Source organism: Phycodurus eques, chromosome 21, assembly GCF_024500275.1.
Source record: "Phycodurus eques isolate BA_2022a chromosome 21, UOR_Pequ_1.1, whole genome shotgun sequence".
In the NCBI taxonomy this organism is placed as follows: Eukaryota; Metazoa; Chordata; class Actinopteri; order Syngnathiformes; family Syngnathidae; genus Phycodurus; species Phycodurus eques.
Window position 1 is genome coordinate 7,469,465 of NC_084545.1, and position 17,591 is coordinate 7,487,055.

Consider the following 17,591-nt stretch of genomic DNA (forward strand, 5'->3'; position numbering starts at 1 on the left):
TATGCATCTGCTCAACTCAAAAAAAAAAAAAACCCAAAAAAATTTGATGTGCTTGGGGTTTTCCTAGATTTGTGGCTTCAGGAACACAAGTTCAATATAGTGACCTGGCCTCCAAATTCCTCCAGATCTCGACATAATTGAGCATCTCTCTGGTTTGCTGCACATACAAGTCAGATCCATGATCCATGCAATTTCAAGAACTTAAAGGATCAGCTGCTAACGTCTCTAGGCCTCAACCAGCTTACATATTGAATATAAGGCGGAGGGAGTTATAATGGTACGGATGATCAGAGCACGCAGGTATCCACGGCTCAATAGAAAGTGAAGTGGTTGAAGCAAGGACAGATGTTAGAACTATATGTTTACAAAAATATAATGATTGTCTCATGATTCTGTTTCTTGCACAATAGGTTAACAGATTCAAGATGCTACAGTACATGCTCACAGTATTTTTTTTTTTTTTTTTAATTTGCCAGCACTGTACCAGTTGCACTTTTAAGCCAATAGAATATAATGTTGTTTACGATGATAAATTCCAATTTTAATGTATTCTTTTTAAGGTCCCTGGGTCATACTGATTAAAATTAATGGCCCGGAAAGGCAAACATGTCCTATGATGTGCTTTAAAATGGATGATATTTAAGTGCATATTGCCCTTTAATTATATCAATGCAAGAAGAACAATCTTAGTGCTGTCACCATCATTTTTTTAATGTAATTTGAGTTAACACACCATAAGTAAGACATATCACTACAGAGTCAATATGTTATGAGTGTCTTCTGAAATAAAAAGGCACAGTTCTGTTTCAAATGCATACAGAGCAAGGGAAATGGAAAGAAAAATTCATTATTTCAAAGAAAAACTGGACTGGAAAGAATTGAGGCATTTGCATCTGTATTTTGACCAACCCCTTGTGAGCAAATGGCTCCAGTTGTCTCAAATTTGAAGGTTGCCAACTCCAGACAGCATGTTCGTCTCATGTGTGTGTGTTCTATCGCGGGGTGTACTTCGTAAGAACTTCATGAACATCATTGACGTTTTCCATTAATAAGTACATGTTTGAATCTAATAAAAAGGTTATCATTTCATATGCAAAAAAAAAATGTAACGTCAAGTCAATTCACCACAGAAGAGTCTCGAAAGGCTTCACAAGCCCACAGTTGACAAGGATTGATGATGTAAAATGTAAGACATATCTGTATGTATACTAATACAAGGGAAAGTTTGCAAAACAGTGCCAATGTCAGAATTTCAGGTTTTTCAAATAAAACCTGATTTGTGTTTCAGGTTCTTGTGTATTCATTGCAGATTGTGTTTCACACAAATAATATTTTCCTTCCAATTATAAATTATGGTTACGTTACTATTGATGTGCTCTCAATGACGGAAAATGATAAAGTTGCCTGTTTATTGGGGATTAATGTAACTTTGTAATAACAGTAGTCCTGTCAGTTTGTTTGATGAAGATGATCACAGCAAGGCCATTGAATCGGGTACATGCCATGAATTTCTTTCAATTGAAGTATTGTCTTTTATTACTTTATGAGGTTCCAATAGAATGGCTTGATCCTGGATCCCACTATCCACACAGATGACATAATGTATCAAGGCACAAGGACAGAACTAATCAATAGCTCCTCTGGTTAATACATCACAAGGGAAGGAGACTGTGATCCTGTTTTCCATCATTGTGCTCTTATAGTCAACAGGTTTAAGACATATTTCATGTGTCTTATTCCCTTGTAGGACACTTTATGAATGTACCTCATTTTTCCTCCCTCAGACACGGTTTACAAGAGCCCACATCTAGAGCGAGGCCTGGAAGTAGAGCCTGGCCACGCACGGCCCAAAGAGGCAACCTCGGTCCCCATGGGCTCACCACCTGCGGGACGGGCCAAGTGGTTGAGCCGGGTGGCGGCCGAAGGCGGGAACCGAGGCTGTCCGATCCCCGGCAACAGAGGCTGGCTCTCTAGGAACGTGGAACGTTACCTCCCATTGTTTTATATTAAAAAAAAAACTGGCATTTTACTGCAATTGGTTGGCAGCCAGTTCATGGTGTACCCCGCCTCCTGCCCGATGATAGCTGGGATAGGCTGCAGCACGCCCGCGACCCTAGTGAGGAGAAGCGACTCAGAAAATGGATGGATGGATGGAACTGGCATTTTAACAGGGGTGTGTAGACGTTTTACATCCACTGCATGTCAGAACATGTGTTCATACACGTTGTGTGATGGCTGTTAAAATTGGAGCTATGTTGATTTGGCCACGCCTACTTTTCCTGGGGATGTTTCACAGCACACTTGAGCAGTACTAATGTGATTTCATGCATTGAAGTGGAAAACTGGCTCATTGGGCTTATTTCTACACCCTGTAGAAAAGCTGAAAACTGCCCATAACGCCAAAGGCTTGTTGCTATGGTAACCACAACACACACACACACACGTTGTAATTGTGCATACCATGACGTTAAGAACATGTCGACTTCATAACTGAACTGTGCTATCATCACTGCGGCAGTGAAACACCATTATTAATTGCGAGTAAAGTTAAACTCAGCATGTTGTTATTATTTTCTTTTAATTTCAAAGCATTTCTGGAACCAAGAGCATGTTAAGACATGGCCAAATTAAATTCTAGTGATAGCTTCTAAACAATTGGTCCATTAAAAAAAAATCCACCATGATATTGTGATTGTATTTTCAATTATTCATGAATTCATTTTCTGTACCATTTATACTGTTCAGGATCATGGGGAAACTGAAGTCTATCCCCAGGTGACCTCAGGTGGGAGGAGGGATAAAAATGTTTTTGACTGCCAGTCAATCACAAGACACGAACATACATAAGGATGGCCAACCATTCACACTTACGGCCAATTTTTGGAGTGTGGGAGGAAATGCGGGTACAGCCAGCTCTTCCCAAACTAAATGAGTATTGGAAGAGGTTGCGAATGCAGTGTATTAATGAAACACTGCTTGTGAGATGTCTAAAAAAATAATAATAAAAAAATTTACAAACACCTTATTTGTAAACCGTGCAGGACTGTGTACGTAAATAAAATTTACCCTGCAGAACAATCAAAATGGATTTATAGTTTTGGAAAACAGCTCCGCAAATATTTATTCCCAAATCCTTTTAATAGTTATAAAGCAGAATCTTCTTGCCACTGTTTTACCTTGTCTTTGATTTAAAAAATAAAATAAATATCAATTTAATGGAATCTAACGATTAACATTTGAGTTAAACCCGTATAAGGTACATGAACTGTCAATTCTCTAATGCTATATAATGTACAATTCAAGATGCAAAAGAATGTTTTAGTAATAATGTACATGATAGTATTTAATGAAAATAAATTCTACTTTTACATGTGAACAAAAACCACTTTGTAGTAAGCATCTGTGATTTCCCATCATGGCTTGAGTACAAAGTTGGCGCTGCCATATAGTCTGTCCACACAGACCAAAACTAAGGTCAAAAGCATCATTGTTTCAATGTGAGTGCAAAAAGATGGCAAAAGAAACAAAAGTTGTTATAAAGTGATAAGGAAAGAAAACAAATTAGTGGCATCAGCTCATTAGGCCTGTTTACAAGTTCTTCCAAAATGGAATGTTGGCTTCATTTCTCCACTGGCACTGATGGTTATTTTTAAGTAAGCAGAGTTAAGAACAGAAGAGAGACAGAGGTGAATGAAGAACTATTAAAGAAAAGTTTTATTGAGCATGCTACAGAAGAAATTCAGAATCAACTACAATCAAATCAACACTCAAAAACTGAAAATTTCCAAATTAGAAAACAATATATTTTACTTGACAGACCATTACAATATGAGAAACAAAAGATTTGAAGCAAAAATTGTTCATAGTCATTTTTTTAATGTATCATTTCAGACAATAGTTATTGTAATCTTACAAATAATCAGATGAAATTTTGGAACGTCCTGAAACTGAAGACATTTTTTTTTGCAGATTTAGTTTCTTCTTTCTTTTTTTTTTTCTTATTACAGGAATACTTAAGGCACAGAAACTTTGGTCCAACTGAGTAGAATTCTCAAGTAACCTGTTTTGCAACCATTCATCTTTTCAAACCAAATATCAGTGACCATTACATGGAACTCCTATGGACATCAGATGCTTGAAAATAAGCCATAGAAAATAGGAAACTACAAGACACGCTGTGATAGCTCACTTACAGCAAGAACTGAAGATACATTAGTCAGGGAGAGTAGGTACACCGTAACAAGAAAAAAAAAAAAGGGAGGAAAATTCTAAGGGACAAAAAATATGATTATTTATTTCATCAATTATTATATTTTGCAGTACTGACATGGGGGTGGCCAAATTGATATTTTATTTCACAGGGCATCTCTGTGGAAGAACAATCTCAAACCCAACCAAATTCTCCTGTTGGTTGTGGACTGTCGTTAAAGTAAATTTCAGGAATATTGATCCCTGAATGCGACTCAATATGGAAAATACACAATTCAAACTGTAAAAAAGCTGACAGGTGACAATGCTCGATGGGTGCATGTCTAATAACAGATACAATATTGTTTGCCGTACATCCATGAGATTAGAAAGCATATGGGGTTTTTTAATAAATGTGTGCGCTGTGGAAAGCTGATATCAAATAAGGCACATGTATATTTTTGTCGAAATTAAGGAATAAATGCTGCTCTACATCAAACTATCATACGGATGACAATAAATGTCAATATTTTCCAGACATATTGAGAACAGCTGGCCAAGGAGGGTCTACTGCAATTTCCCCAATTTTTGAAGAACAGGATGAAGGTCACGTTTCCCTCAAACGACAGGGTCTGACAACCAACTGAATCAATGGTTCTTATGTCACATTGTTAAATGGTGGATTTAGAGAAGGAAACCTTTAGGTGCTGGTTGCATCCCATGTTGTAGTTGTGAAGGTCAATCAAGGCTTGGACAGACTCTTCCACTGTCGACATCTGGATCAAGGCCATTTTACGATCCCTGAAAAATATGAAACTAGTGTTAACAGAAGCGTACTATTTGGCTGTCGGTGACTTCTCGAAGTGTTAGAAATAAGTATGTACTGGAAAAACTTAAATGCTTTCACAGTGCCTCCGGCGTTTGAGAAAAGCAGTCGCAGGTCATCCTCTGAAACATCTTGCCTGGAAAAGAAGGTATGAGATGGCAGCAATTGCACTTTTCAACTGATTTTTACATAGACTATACACTGACAGTTTTGCTGTTTGGGGTCAGTGGTCATATGAAACAATTCCAGGTGTCTTCTGGAACAAGACCAACAGAAGTGATCGCAAACTGATCAATGACACTTACGGGATGTTGGAGAGATGGAGAGTGGCAGATGGCGGGAAAATGTTTTGGAAATTCTTGGATCCGGGTTTCTTGAAGCGATGAAGCGGAGAGTTGGCATAGTCCTTGGTCAGGCCCTGGTCGTCCAGGCCATCACGAGGCAGTGCCACAGTCTGGTGTTTCGACAGTGTTGCCCTGATAATTTTCCCATACATCTTTTGGCCATTCAAGTGGCTCATGGCTTTACACAGATCAAGGAAAACAAAGTCACAATGTGAATTTCCCTTGGATCAATCAAGGATCCATCTATTATTCATCCATTAATTCACTGACAGACATAAATGTGAAGCCCTACTCTATCCTGCAATATTTTATTTCAGGACAAAAACCAGCCAATGGAAATTAATAGAAATGTCATTTGTGTCCTAGCCTCCCCACATTTAAAAAATTTTAGTAAGAAAAACTAGCACGCCATAATATTATACTTTAGAAAAACAGAGTAAGAACGTAATTTAATAGAATGTAAAAAAATCAAGGCTGCTACTACTACTGTAAGTTACTCAGTAAAATACAGTAATATTGGTTATTTTTCATACAGGATAAAGAATATTGCCTGTGAGTATTTTTATATTATCTCTTTATATGTGTTGCTCCAGGGTTTACAAATGCATTGCTTTTCAAACCGTGACTATCGATGCTATATCTAAGCACTCTTATCTCAAGCTTGAGCTTGCAAGTCAAAGCAAAAAATAATAATAAAATGAAAAAAAATGTTAAAAAATGGCAGAATGACAAGTTCGTATCTCGAAAAACTCGGGCGTTGGGTCACTCGCATCTCAAGGCACTACGTACTATGAAGTCATTTGCACCCATCACGCCTTGAATAGCCAAACATTAAAATCTGCAGTCACTTGGTCAATTCCAGCAAAGTTCCCTGAACACAGATGATATGTAGAGATCTTTACGTGTCTTTTCCAGCAACTAATTTTCCAGTTTCCCCTGTGCCTGCAACAATGATGCGTGTAGGGATTAAACAGTTTACAATAAACCATGTTACAATGTCAGTTGGTAAGAATTACCTTTGCCATTAGGCACATTATCATCTCTTCCGCCAAAACTTAATATCCCTCCTCTAACAGCCTTCCGCACAGAAGCGTGAATACCACAATTCATTTTTTTTTTTTTTTTCATCAATCTTAGTAAGCCCCAAAATTGCAAGTTTGATATGTCACGTCCCTCACCCGATAAGTCCGATTTGACAATGTCAAAGGTCAATGTGCTCTACAGACCATGCACCAACTTTTGAGGGTTATGCAGAGTAATTTTGGGTACTTTATAATTTTTTAATCATTACGAATTTAACAAAAGGATTTCAATTTGAATGACTACTCACCTAACTGAGCCTGGTTGGCGTCTGACATCTGAATGAGAGCGCTGTCTTTCTTATTGTAAAGAATTTTCACCCTCTGGACATCACCATAGACTCCTACATGAGAGCCAGGAGAGGTGCAAGTAGACACAAAGCAGACAGTTAGAACACCAAAATAAAAAGAGCAGTGGAGACAAGGATATCTTAGATGAGAATCAAAGAAGAGAGAGCAGAGTAGCACACAGATGGAATTTATCGAAGATTTCAGAGAGAGGTGTGTGGTAAGGATAATTAAAAAGAGAAACAACAGCCTCTTAGACATGTTATCAGGTTACTGTTGGTCATATGGCAAGAAATAAAAACATGCAAAAAATATTGCTTAACCATGCATTAACTGTTTGCTGTAGTGAAATCGTGACAGTTTATAAACATTAACCCAAACCAATTAACAGGAAAAAATGTTTTGTAGTTACTTAACAAGCTATTGTGCGCAAATAAATACTAAACAATCTTGTGACATCAAATAGTACTAATAATTGTAATAAGAAATATAAAGATAGAATGAAAATAGAAAAAAAAAAAGAGTAGATAGCAGAATAGAGAGGAGAGCAAGAGCCAACGATAACATACCGAAGAGGGTAAACAGACTTTGGGGCGTAACCATCTTTAGAGGGAGAGAAGAGCAACAAGCAGCGTGAGACAGGTAGAGAGGTAGAAGAGTCGGAGCGGAGCGGAGGTAGAGATGGACAGATCGATCCATAACGGAGGTAGGTAGAAGGAATGGTGTTTTTTGTTCTCCCCCCGGAGAGTGATGGAGATGGCGGTCATGGAGGAGGAGAGAAAAGTCGAGAAGAGGTTTTGAAGGGGACAGTGTAATATTGGAGGAGGTGGTGAAGGAAGAAGTGTTGATTTCAAGGGTTAAACATCCCCCAGCAACACATGAAGTAAGGAAAAGGGGAAAGGAGGGTGGGGAACAGATGGGAAATGAAGGGAGGTAAATGTAAATTGGGGGGGAAATAAAAAGTGAGGGAGGGACAAAAAATATATAGGTCAGTACACTGGAATGCAGGTCAGCGATCATGGCTTGGATCAATGTTTTCAGCAATATTTGCAACAAAATGTATTTCACCCTAGAAAACCAAAGGGTAAAAAAATACATTCATGTCAAAAATAATAATCAAAATTAACAATAGAGTCATGAGCATGGGATAAAAACAACATGCAGCAATCTGAAAAGATACAATTGCACAGTGAGGGAGAAATATTAGTGCAAAGTGCCAACATTTGCATTGCGAGCATGCAATTACAATTCTGTTTGACGTGCAAGAGCTGATGTGAAGGCCATGTGGGTAAAATTGTGGCATTCACATAAGTCTTGCAGGCTCAAAGAACACTGAAGCACAGTATCATAACTTCAGAAGTTCAGTATGATACTGTTGTAGAATTAGAATGGCACAATCATTCATACCCACAGATGACAGGTTTATGGGCTAGAGAAAGGGCCATATTTGATGTTGATAATCAAGTTACAATTAAAACAAAATTTTAAATTAATGAATGAAAAAGTTGGGTAAAAGACAAAGCATTCCAGAGAGGCAGGTAATTTATCTAACAAGAAATATAGGCATGAGTACATATTGAACTGAAGAATACAATACACTGTATTGTATTCTTAATATATCTGCAAAGCCTTGACATTTCTTTAATACCCTCAGTGACTCCTAAATAAATGTGAACGTCTTGCTGTTTCTGGCGTCGTACCAGACTCCTTCCCTTTCTTCTCATTGGACTTTTAAAAGAATTGCAATAGCTAGAGTTTGTTTTCCCATGCCCCACATTATTCCAAAGTCCCAAATCAACCTAGTTAATGCCACTACTATGTCACCATGCATATGTTAAAGGATCCACAAAGTCATTCCTTTATCCCAATATCCATAAGTAGCTGTCCAAGACAAAAAGATCAGTAGTATATAAAACCGAATTAGTTGAACGCAATGCGGCTGGAAATGTCAACACTCACAGGATAAATAAGATTAACCAACAAACTGCATGGTTGGGTGATGGGGTAAAGGTGGCAGTGTTAATACTTAGATCATCCCAATAGCTTGTGTGCGAGTCAGTGTTGTGTGTTACTGACCTCTTCATTCAGATTGCTGACCAAGAGCACCCCACTGGACCCTGTCTGCCCAGCTAGTGCAACCCTTCCTGCAGCAGCAGCAGCTACCGCCGCTGCGCTGAGTGGGTTCAGGGCTCCTGTTATGGAGTTAAAAATTAAAAAAAAATTAATCAAATCAAAAGTGGACCAAGTGAGCTGAATGATAGCAATTATAGGGCTGAAGCTATCAATTATTTATGGAATCGCTTATGCTACAGATGTATTTCTACATGGAGAGTTTGCAAGTCTGCTGCAACATTAGTCCACATGGAGAAATGAACATTGCGAAGCTTCGAAGCATAGGTTTCGCTTCAACTTTTAAATTGTAATCGAATTATTCTGTAAATTAAAGAAACATGACAAGTAGTGATTCGTTGCAGTATGTAGGCAAAGCTGAATAGTATGAAAAATAACAGAACAGAATGGAGGGGGGAGTTGCTTTTCCAGCTAGGTAAAGTGCTTGCCTTGTAAACATCACAATCTGATGGAGCAAGAAAATGAAATGACTCCTAATCATATTACAACATTGTTTTTTTTCTGTTCCACTTTTTTATTGTTGGAATTAAATGTTTTCCTCCTCTATCAAAAAGTTTGAAAACATTACATTTCCTCATGTTTTAAATCATGAGCACAATGTACAGTACAGTACAGTAAATACAGTAAATAATGTTCTGCTTAGTAAAGGTCTCAGAGATAAAGACAGAAGAGAGGAATTTAAAAAAAAAAAGTTGTATCTACCTGGAATCTTACCAAGGAGGGAGTTGTCTTTGCTGAGAGCAACAGCCACAGCAGGGTCCATGCTGGGTTGGCCATCACCAGCTGGCAGCTCTGGTCGTGTGTAGTCACGACTCTTATCATTGTTATACTTGACATTTAAGTTGACCAGCTTGGAGAAGTCAATCCGCAGTGTGCAGCACGCATTGTAGATATTCTGACCATCAAGTGCCTAACGGTGGAAATGCTCAATGAATCACATTAATAAAGGCTGAGTGGGCCAAGCGAAATATTCATATTTTGAGAGAAGGGCGCTTAAAGTATAATTTATTACCAGTTTGGCCTGCTGTGCATTGACAGGTTCGCTGAACTGCAAAAGAGCCTGGAACTGGTTGTTCTTCGTAAAAGTGATTATCTTCATGACGGTACCAAACTTGGAAAAAATCTAGGAACAAAATCAACTATAACCTTAAACTACGACTGATAGAGATCAGTCAATCATTATTAATGTCATGTCAAACTGAACATTTATCCATTTTCTATCGCTTATCCCATTTAGGGGGAGCTGGAGCATATCCCAGCAGACTGGCCAAGAGGTAGGGTAGATCCTGCGCTTTTTGCCAATCAAATCAGACTGCACATATAAATAGACAACCATTCATACTCTGTTTTTGTTATTTGGTAGGAAACCAGAATAGCTGGAGAAAACCAACCAACGCAAGCAACAACAGAATATACAAACTCCACACAGAACGGTCCGATTCATACGCAGAACATTTGACTAAGAGACAGATGTGCTTGCCACATGTTCTTCCGTGCTGCCTGTAGTCTTTGGGAGAACCTGAGGAACAATAATTGGATAGTTGATGGTTCAGCTCCAGCCCCCGTCGTGACTCTAAACAGTAGAAGCGGTAAAGAAAATGGATGGATAAATGGTAAATGGTATTTTAGATAATCGGAGGTGCGGTGGGCTTTTCAGTTGGGTAGTGAAAGCCCTGGTCCATTTTATTTTGCTATATGGATAGGTCTGAGGATTTTTCCTTTTAGGATAAGGTCAGAGGGCAAACTTAGAGAGAATAAGGAAAGTACCAGATTTGAGGGAAGTGTTCATGAGTAAAATAGAACCACTAGGGCAATTTTTACAACAGCCCAAATACCACAAGTGGTATATTTTACAATGAAAAGAAAGTATTGATTTATACCTGCTGTAGTACATCCAGTGTTACGGGGTAAAACATATTGTCGATGATGATCCGCAGCACTGGGCTTGAGGCGGTGGCAAGTATTTCCTGTACATCTGAGGCAGGTGACCCACCAGACTGAACTGCTGAAACCGCCTGCAGCACCGCCTGTGTACGCTGAAGTCAGAGACAAGGTTTCACTCATTTACGTATCAGAGAATGTCCCTGCCAAGGAGGTCAAACTATCAATGTACTGAGTGAGAAGAACATTTATTTCTTGCTGATTTATTAGTCAAATTAATGATCCCGACACTACTGACCTGATTGCCAGCATCGGTTTTTAGCTCCTTGTGATTTGAGTATTGTATAAAGACGGGGACGTTGCGAATATGAGGAACTACAGTGGTGTAGTAATTAACCAACGTGATGGCAGCATCTTCTGTACCCATTTCCAAAAAAGCCTGAAAGGGTATAAAAATAAAAGAAAATCAGTATACTACACCTTCCTATTACTGCAATGGATGTTATACTGCGGTGTTCTGTTTTTGAATTTTTTATTTCATATTTTACATTGATGTTCCTTGAGCAAGTAAGATTTTTCAAATGATATCAAATCTAGTCGAAAGGACTTTACAATAACTTGGCACTATGCATTGAAATAGAATAACACAAGCGCCTCAGATTTCTGCAATTTGTAGTGGTCACCACAGGAGTAGCAGATCCAACTATACTGATACAGTAACGAACCAGAAATTAACAAAGCATCAGTACTTGACAGGGATCTCAGTTAATGGACTTAAATTTAAACCAGATATGTTTCACATGATGTTCCTAAGATGCTAAAAGGTATCCAAACTACTTTTCCAGGAAAATGAGAGGTTTGCTCTAGCTTCACAGAAAACTGCAGAAAATGACAAGCACTGTTGTAATATCCTACCCCAGACAAATGTCATATCCAAAAAGGGGGCCCCACAAAAAATAAAATAAATAAATCTGGCTCTGATCAGCCGAGGCCTATGATTTATTTGGTGTCAAAAATACACTTTTCTCTCCCACTCACTTGGTTCTTTCCCTTAAGTGTAAGGATATTGGTGACTTTTCCAAATGGTAAGCCAAGAGCAATAATTTCTGTCTCTGACGCTTCGTTGGGCAGCTTCCTGATGTGGAGCACACGAGATGGTGGGGCCTCCTCTACCCTCAGCTTTTTACTTTCACTGCCACTGGAACTCCCATCTAAAAAAAGAACATTAGAAATATTATAATGATGTGGGAAAATTGTATATACAATCAAGCTTGAATATGTGATAATTAAATCTATTGAGTGGGTTTTAATTAGACAAGTGTAGCTTACATTATGTTTAATAAATAAAGTGTCAAAAATAAATGTAGAATGAATTGCTGTCTAAAATTAGAATTTATGTAGTGTACAAGATGTGTTGCCTTTTATGACCTATTTTGTGGACCATTTGACAAGTCACATGCCTTGTAAATCCTGTCGCACAAAAATTAATACCTGATTATTTCTATATATTGATGTGATTCATTATGCATTCCCTTTTCAGTAGTGGTCAGCAAAAACTCACCACTCATACTGCTCATGCCAGAGTTGGGACTGTTGTACATACGCAGCTCATCTGATCCTCTCTACAGGAAAAAAGACAAAATACAGGTTATCATTTCATAAAATAACATGTAAAATAATTGTTGGGAAAAAAAAGGTCCCCCTCTGTTTTGTATACTACAGACATACAGGTGGGGAGGAGTCAAAGAACTGAGTTTGGACAGATAATTTCCCCATGGCTTTGAAGACATTCCATCCATCCCATTCTCTTAGCTGCGTATTCCATCCATCCCTTTATTTTCAACACAGCTTATCCTGGTTAGGGTCGCAGGGCTAGAGCATATCCCAGCTGACTTCAGGCGAAAGGCGGACTACACACTGAACTGGTCGCCACCCAATCGCAGGGCACATATAGACATGGACAACCATTCGCACTCAAATTCACACCGTCGTTGAGTGGGAAATGAACCCACGCTGCCCGCACCAAAGTCAGTCATCAAAGTGTACCGCTACACCATCAGTGACCCTCTAGCTGCTTATTGTTCCTATTTTTTTTTTTAAAGGAAGGTGAACTGTTCTTCAGTTACTAATGTTCTGTTGATTCTTTGTTCATTCTTGCAGACAAATTTTAGTTTAGAGGAGGCAGAAATACAGCAGCAATGTGTCTACATACAATCAACTTTGGTAATCTTCAATGACATAAATATACCGTAATTCCTCGTGTATAATGCGTACCCCCAAAGTTGACCTAAATATAAAAAAAATCAGGAAAACCCTTCTACCTCTGTAAACTGTGCACCATCGATTTGCTGCTATTTATATGCTCAAAACATTATGAATTACCTGTACTTTTATTCTAGTATGTTTTTTCAAAGAATTGTCTGTATCACAATTAATAATAATCTGTGTGCATATATATATATATATATATATATATATATATATATTCCATCTGGTGTCGGGACAGGCCGCAGGGCACGCTTGATGTAAAAAAAAAAAAATAATAATAATAATAAAAAATAAATAAAAAAGCTTACCGGTCCCTGTAAAATGTCAGAACAGAATCCCTCGACCGACTAAAGTTGTTCAATGATGGTATAACATTTTATTAGTACTGTTGATAACACGTACTAGTCTTAAATATTCAATAAACAATTTAACACTGTTTAACTTAAGAAACCTTTGCGCAAGAAATTTTTTTTGTCCATGCTGTTTGCAGCAGTTGCCACCTGCAGTGAATGTATGAGTCCCCAAAGTCATCCACTCATTCCATTTCTTCCGCATGTGGTTTTTAAAAGGGCTATTGCATGATACGTCCATTACCTGCAAGTGTGCAGTCATGCCACCAAGAATGATCACTTGGTCCCCTTTATTCCTCATTATTGTCAGAACTTTGAGATGAAGTTCGACAGTGTTGATAGTGCAGCCACTTGCCCTATGTTCGGCGACAATCTGCAGCAGCTCTTCCTCCATCTCTGGCAACTGCGTGACTTTCCCACATCCCAAAGCTCTTGCATGTGCTTTTTGCTGAATGATTTTCTCCTTCATCTTCCTCCACAATCTCACGTTCGATTCACCCACTTTGAACTGCTGCGCTGCTTTGCGGTTTCCCACGTCTTCGGCAGCGGAGATTACTTTTCTTTTAAAAGCGGCTGCGTAACTAGCCCTTTTAGTCGTCATTTTCTATCTTAGTTGAAGTTAAAACAAACTCACGGGTAGCCGTTTCTGCTGTTTAGTGCAGTAGCAACAAATATGCTACGCTAACGATCGTAACATGGCCAACTGCCACGAGCAGGTCAGGAATCTCAGATTGGCGGCCCACATTACCGTAATATATATAAATGTGTAACATTAGACATTGCATATCATATTGGAATGTACTTGTACACCTTTTTCACCACCCTTAGGTACCTGTATGTGACTATACAATGTGATTTTCTTTTTTTAATGTATCCCTATATATAATGCACTGACTTTTTGAAAATATTTTTGGAAACTTTTTGCGCATTATTCACGAGCCATTACGGTACTTGTTGCAACGATTCCATCTTCTTCAATGCTATGAAAGCTAAAAATAAAACTTGTAGGAAATCGAATAGTACCCATAAATTCCCCATAGTGACATGCATGTGAAAAGCACATAGGCTTGCAGTATCATTGATTGTGTAACAAAAAGTAACATAAATCTGTTCTCAGGCTGAGCTAAACTAAATTGCAAACTATATATCCAACATTTATGAGCGACGTTTCCAGTGCTTCAAAATGTATTCACTTGTACACACTTGAATACACTATAAAAAGGAAGTTTTTTTTTATTTTTTGCCGATCTAAATTATTTGCAATTGATTAATAAATATCAGTCATTGATTATTATATAATTAAAATTTTAATAGTAGTTTCAAAAGAATCCAGAATTACATCCAAATAAATGAAGACATCACTGGCCTCAGTTAAGGTTAGTGATCATAACTCAAATAAATACAGAAAGGCAGACAATGGGCAAAAATGCCAAAACCACTGCTGATGAAAAAAAGAACATACAGGCTCATCTCACACTTGCCAAAAAACATATTGATGATCCCAAATACTTTTCGAGAAATATTTTTTATGACAGGTGTGCGGCCCGTTACGTCTGACTTAAAAAATAAATATATAAATAACGGCATTTGATAAAAAGAAAATCATGCCGTCAGTCAAATATGGTGGTGGCATTGTGATGGTCTGGGGCTGCTTTGGAAAGTCATATGATGCAAAACCCTAACCAACTCAATTTGAAAATATGACAGCATTTATCTGGAGGTCATTCTGTCTGTGCCAACTCTGAGGAACGTGACCTCCTTGCTCATCACGTCATGGAGCAAGAAAAATTGCGCAATCACTTTGTTATTTATGTGAGTGATGTGTAGATTGATTTGTGTTTGATAATCTCTCCACCACTGCTGGCTTTTTGAGACGCTAAGAAAAATTGGTTGACAGATGTTTAGGCATCACCTGTATTTTGTTTTAATAAAAGAAAATGCAAGCAAATGTATACAATGGGAGTAAATATATGTAATTTGACAAGAGATTGCCAACCCGAAAACAAAAATAACTATTAAAGGTCGCATATTTTGGCTATTTAGACCTCAATAGAGTGACTCTCTAACATGGACTTAGTATAAAAGTGTCAATTTCGTTTAAAAAAAAAAAAACACCTTGGTTTTGTCATACTACTGTCCAGAAAAGCCTCCTCTGACAGCTACTTCTGTTAGACCCAGTTTTCTATCTGCTGACCACCCCATTTCCTCTGATTGGTTGCCTCCGTGTAGAGCACGTGTTATGTTGACAGCCCCAGACGTAGATAAAGCTTGAGAAATTAAATGACCTGATTTCAGGCCTCTCGGCAGAAAAACCTCTATAACTCAGGAATGTGTGAACGACATTAATTCTTATTTCACATTTGCTGAGGCAACATAGAGCCAATATAACATTCCAAATACTAGAAAGGTTTGGTAAAATGAGACCTTTAAATGGTGCAATGTATTTAGATTTTTCTATTTGTTAAACCTACATATATTTCTAATAATAATGGCAATTAGGTAGTGTTTTAAACATTACATTGTGGATATGGTACAATTCCTGAGGTGCTATAAATGATAAAAAACTAAGCTGCAAGCTCACCTTCACTCCAACTGCAACATCGCTGATGCTGAAAGAGATAATTTCCCATTAGGTCAAATGACTATTGTTAAACTTATGATACATACGTGATGTACAGTGGAACCTTGGTTCACAAACAAAATTGGTGTACCAACAGGATTATCAAACTAATATTGCTTCGGTTCCTGAATTATGCTTCAGTTCTCGAATAGTTACAGCAGCCGTGCAGAATGCTCAGTTGTGCTTTGTTTCACATAGCGTGAACATCTTTTGCTCCGTGCATTATTTCACATACAGATGCATGTTTGTTTTTTAACTGTACACTAAATACTTTCCCTACTTTATATATATATATATATATATATATATATATATATATATATATATATAATATTTAAATGTTATATACTAAACGGTTAGGTCAGGCCAACAGTAGTTAAATATCCAAATAGAATTCAATTGATAGGATTAATTGTTGGTTGGATAGGCTACAGGGCTACCACTCAAAAAGGTGAAAAGATTCATGTTGGACCATGGCATGACAATCAAAACAAAGTAGCCTATTACCATCTTTCTAAATACACATATATTCTTTTGTTTTTATTTTTTTGTTTCCAGTAAGGTTGCATCGGGAGCAGCTTTGCTGTTGTTGAGAGTTTTCATCTTCATTGTCATCATCAACCTACATGCAACTGAAACAATCCACTTGAGTAATTCAAGGTTATGATGAAATTAATAGTTAAACGATGCTGAATATATCAATAAGCAAAACGTTGTACATTTAATCATAAATATACTATGTAAAATCTATACATCCTATTTAAAAAAAATACAGGTTTTTAAGTTTCCGTGCAATGAAACTTTCAATAGTGTTATGACACATATCGCCAATGTTTAATGATTGGTTTCCACTTGAAAACGTTTCATTCACACTCATGATTAAATAATATTGTCACATAACTAAATGAGGTACAGTCAAAGTGAGTCAGGAGGCACTCCAGCCACTGCTAGCTGAGCTAACGTTAGATGCAAGCTAAACACAAAGGCTGACCAATGTAACGTTCCTTTCATTGGCATAAAGGTGCCTCAACGTCACTCAGTTATTATTAGATTCCATTTAATGCGCCCGTAATATACTCATAATTGAACTTAATATCACTAACAAAGCTACTTTACAATTCTGCTATGGTTATAATGGGAGTCACGTCCCTGGTTGGCAGCAAGACAGCGCGTGGCTATGGAAACCCGTTAACGCTGTACACTAACTTATCCAACATGAAATACGCATTCGTCCACGTAATGGCATTCGGTACGTATGTAACAAAACATTACCCGTCCATTTCTGTATTAATAGTGCCTCTGCGTTCGGTCCTGTTGTACCTCCAGTTGACATCAACGATGCACAAACATACACACGAGACCAAAATGGAGGCGGTGTTAGCTCCTTCTGTGACGGAGTTAAGCGGAAATGGACGAAAATGCACGAAGATTTGGAGCAACGCAATGAAGTGTGCCCTTTCAAACCGACAACCAGGCAAGCTTTGTAAAAGAGAAATTCATTAAAATAATAATAATAATAATGATAAATATCTATGAAACTCAGTTGAAGTAAAAACTCAAGATTCGATATATCCAGAAAATATTCTGTTGGACATGTTTACCCGGAAACTAGATTTC

The 17,591-nt window shown here is 37.8% G+C and overlaps 1 protein-coding gene across 2 annotated transcripts; it reads right to left on the reverse strand.

Annotated features, from left to right (window-relative positions):
* Positions 1 to 3,696: 3,696 nt before the first annotated feature.
* Positions 3,697 to 17,376, reverse strand: LOC133396438 (polypyrimidine tract-binding protein 2-like). Of its 2 annotated transcripts, none has more exons than XM_061666312.1 (14): positions 17,247 to 17,376; positions 15,936 to 15,963; positions 12,298 to 12,358; positions 11,775 to 11,947; positions 11,035 to 11,175; positions 10,736 to 10,891; positions 9,868 to 9,978; positions 9,558 to 9,765; positions 8,802 to 8,917; positions 7,295 to 7,328; positions 6,689 to 6,781; positions 5,320 to 5,536; positions 5,073 to 5,150; positions 3,697 to 4,989 (listed from the first exon to the last, which is right to left on the reverse strand). In XM_061666312.1, exons 1-14 carry the CDS (start codon positions 17,252 to 17,254, stop codon positions 4,860 to 4,862), a joined length of 1,554 nt encoding a protein of 517 aa, XP_061522296.1. In that variant the 5' UTR covers positions 17,255 to 17,376; the 3' UTR covers positions 3,697 to 4,859. The 2 variants fall into 2 exon arrangements, with proteins under 2 accessions (XP_061522296.1, XP_061522295.1); XM_061666311.1 differs by having other exon boundaries at positions 9,570 to 9,765; positions 17,247 to 17,352.
* Positions 17,377 to 17,591: the final 215 nt, after the last annotated feature.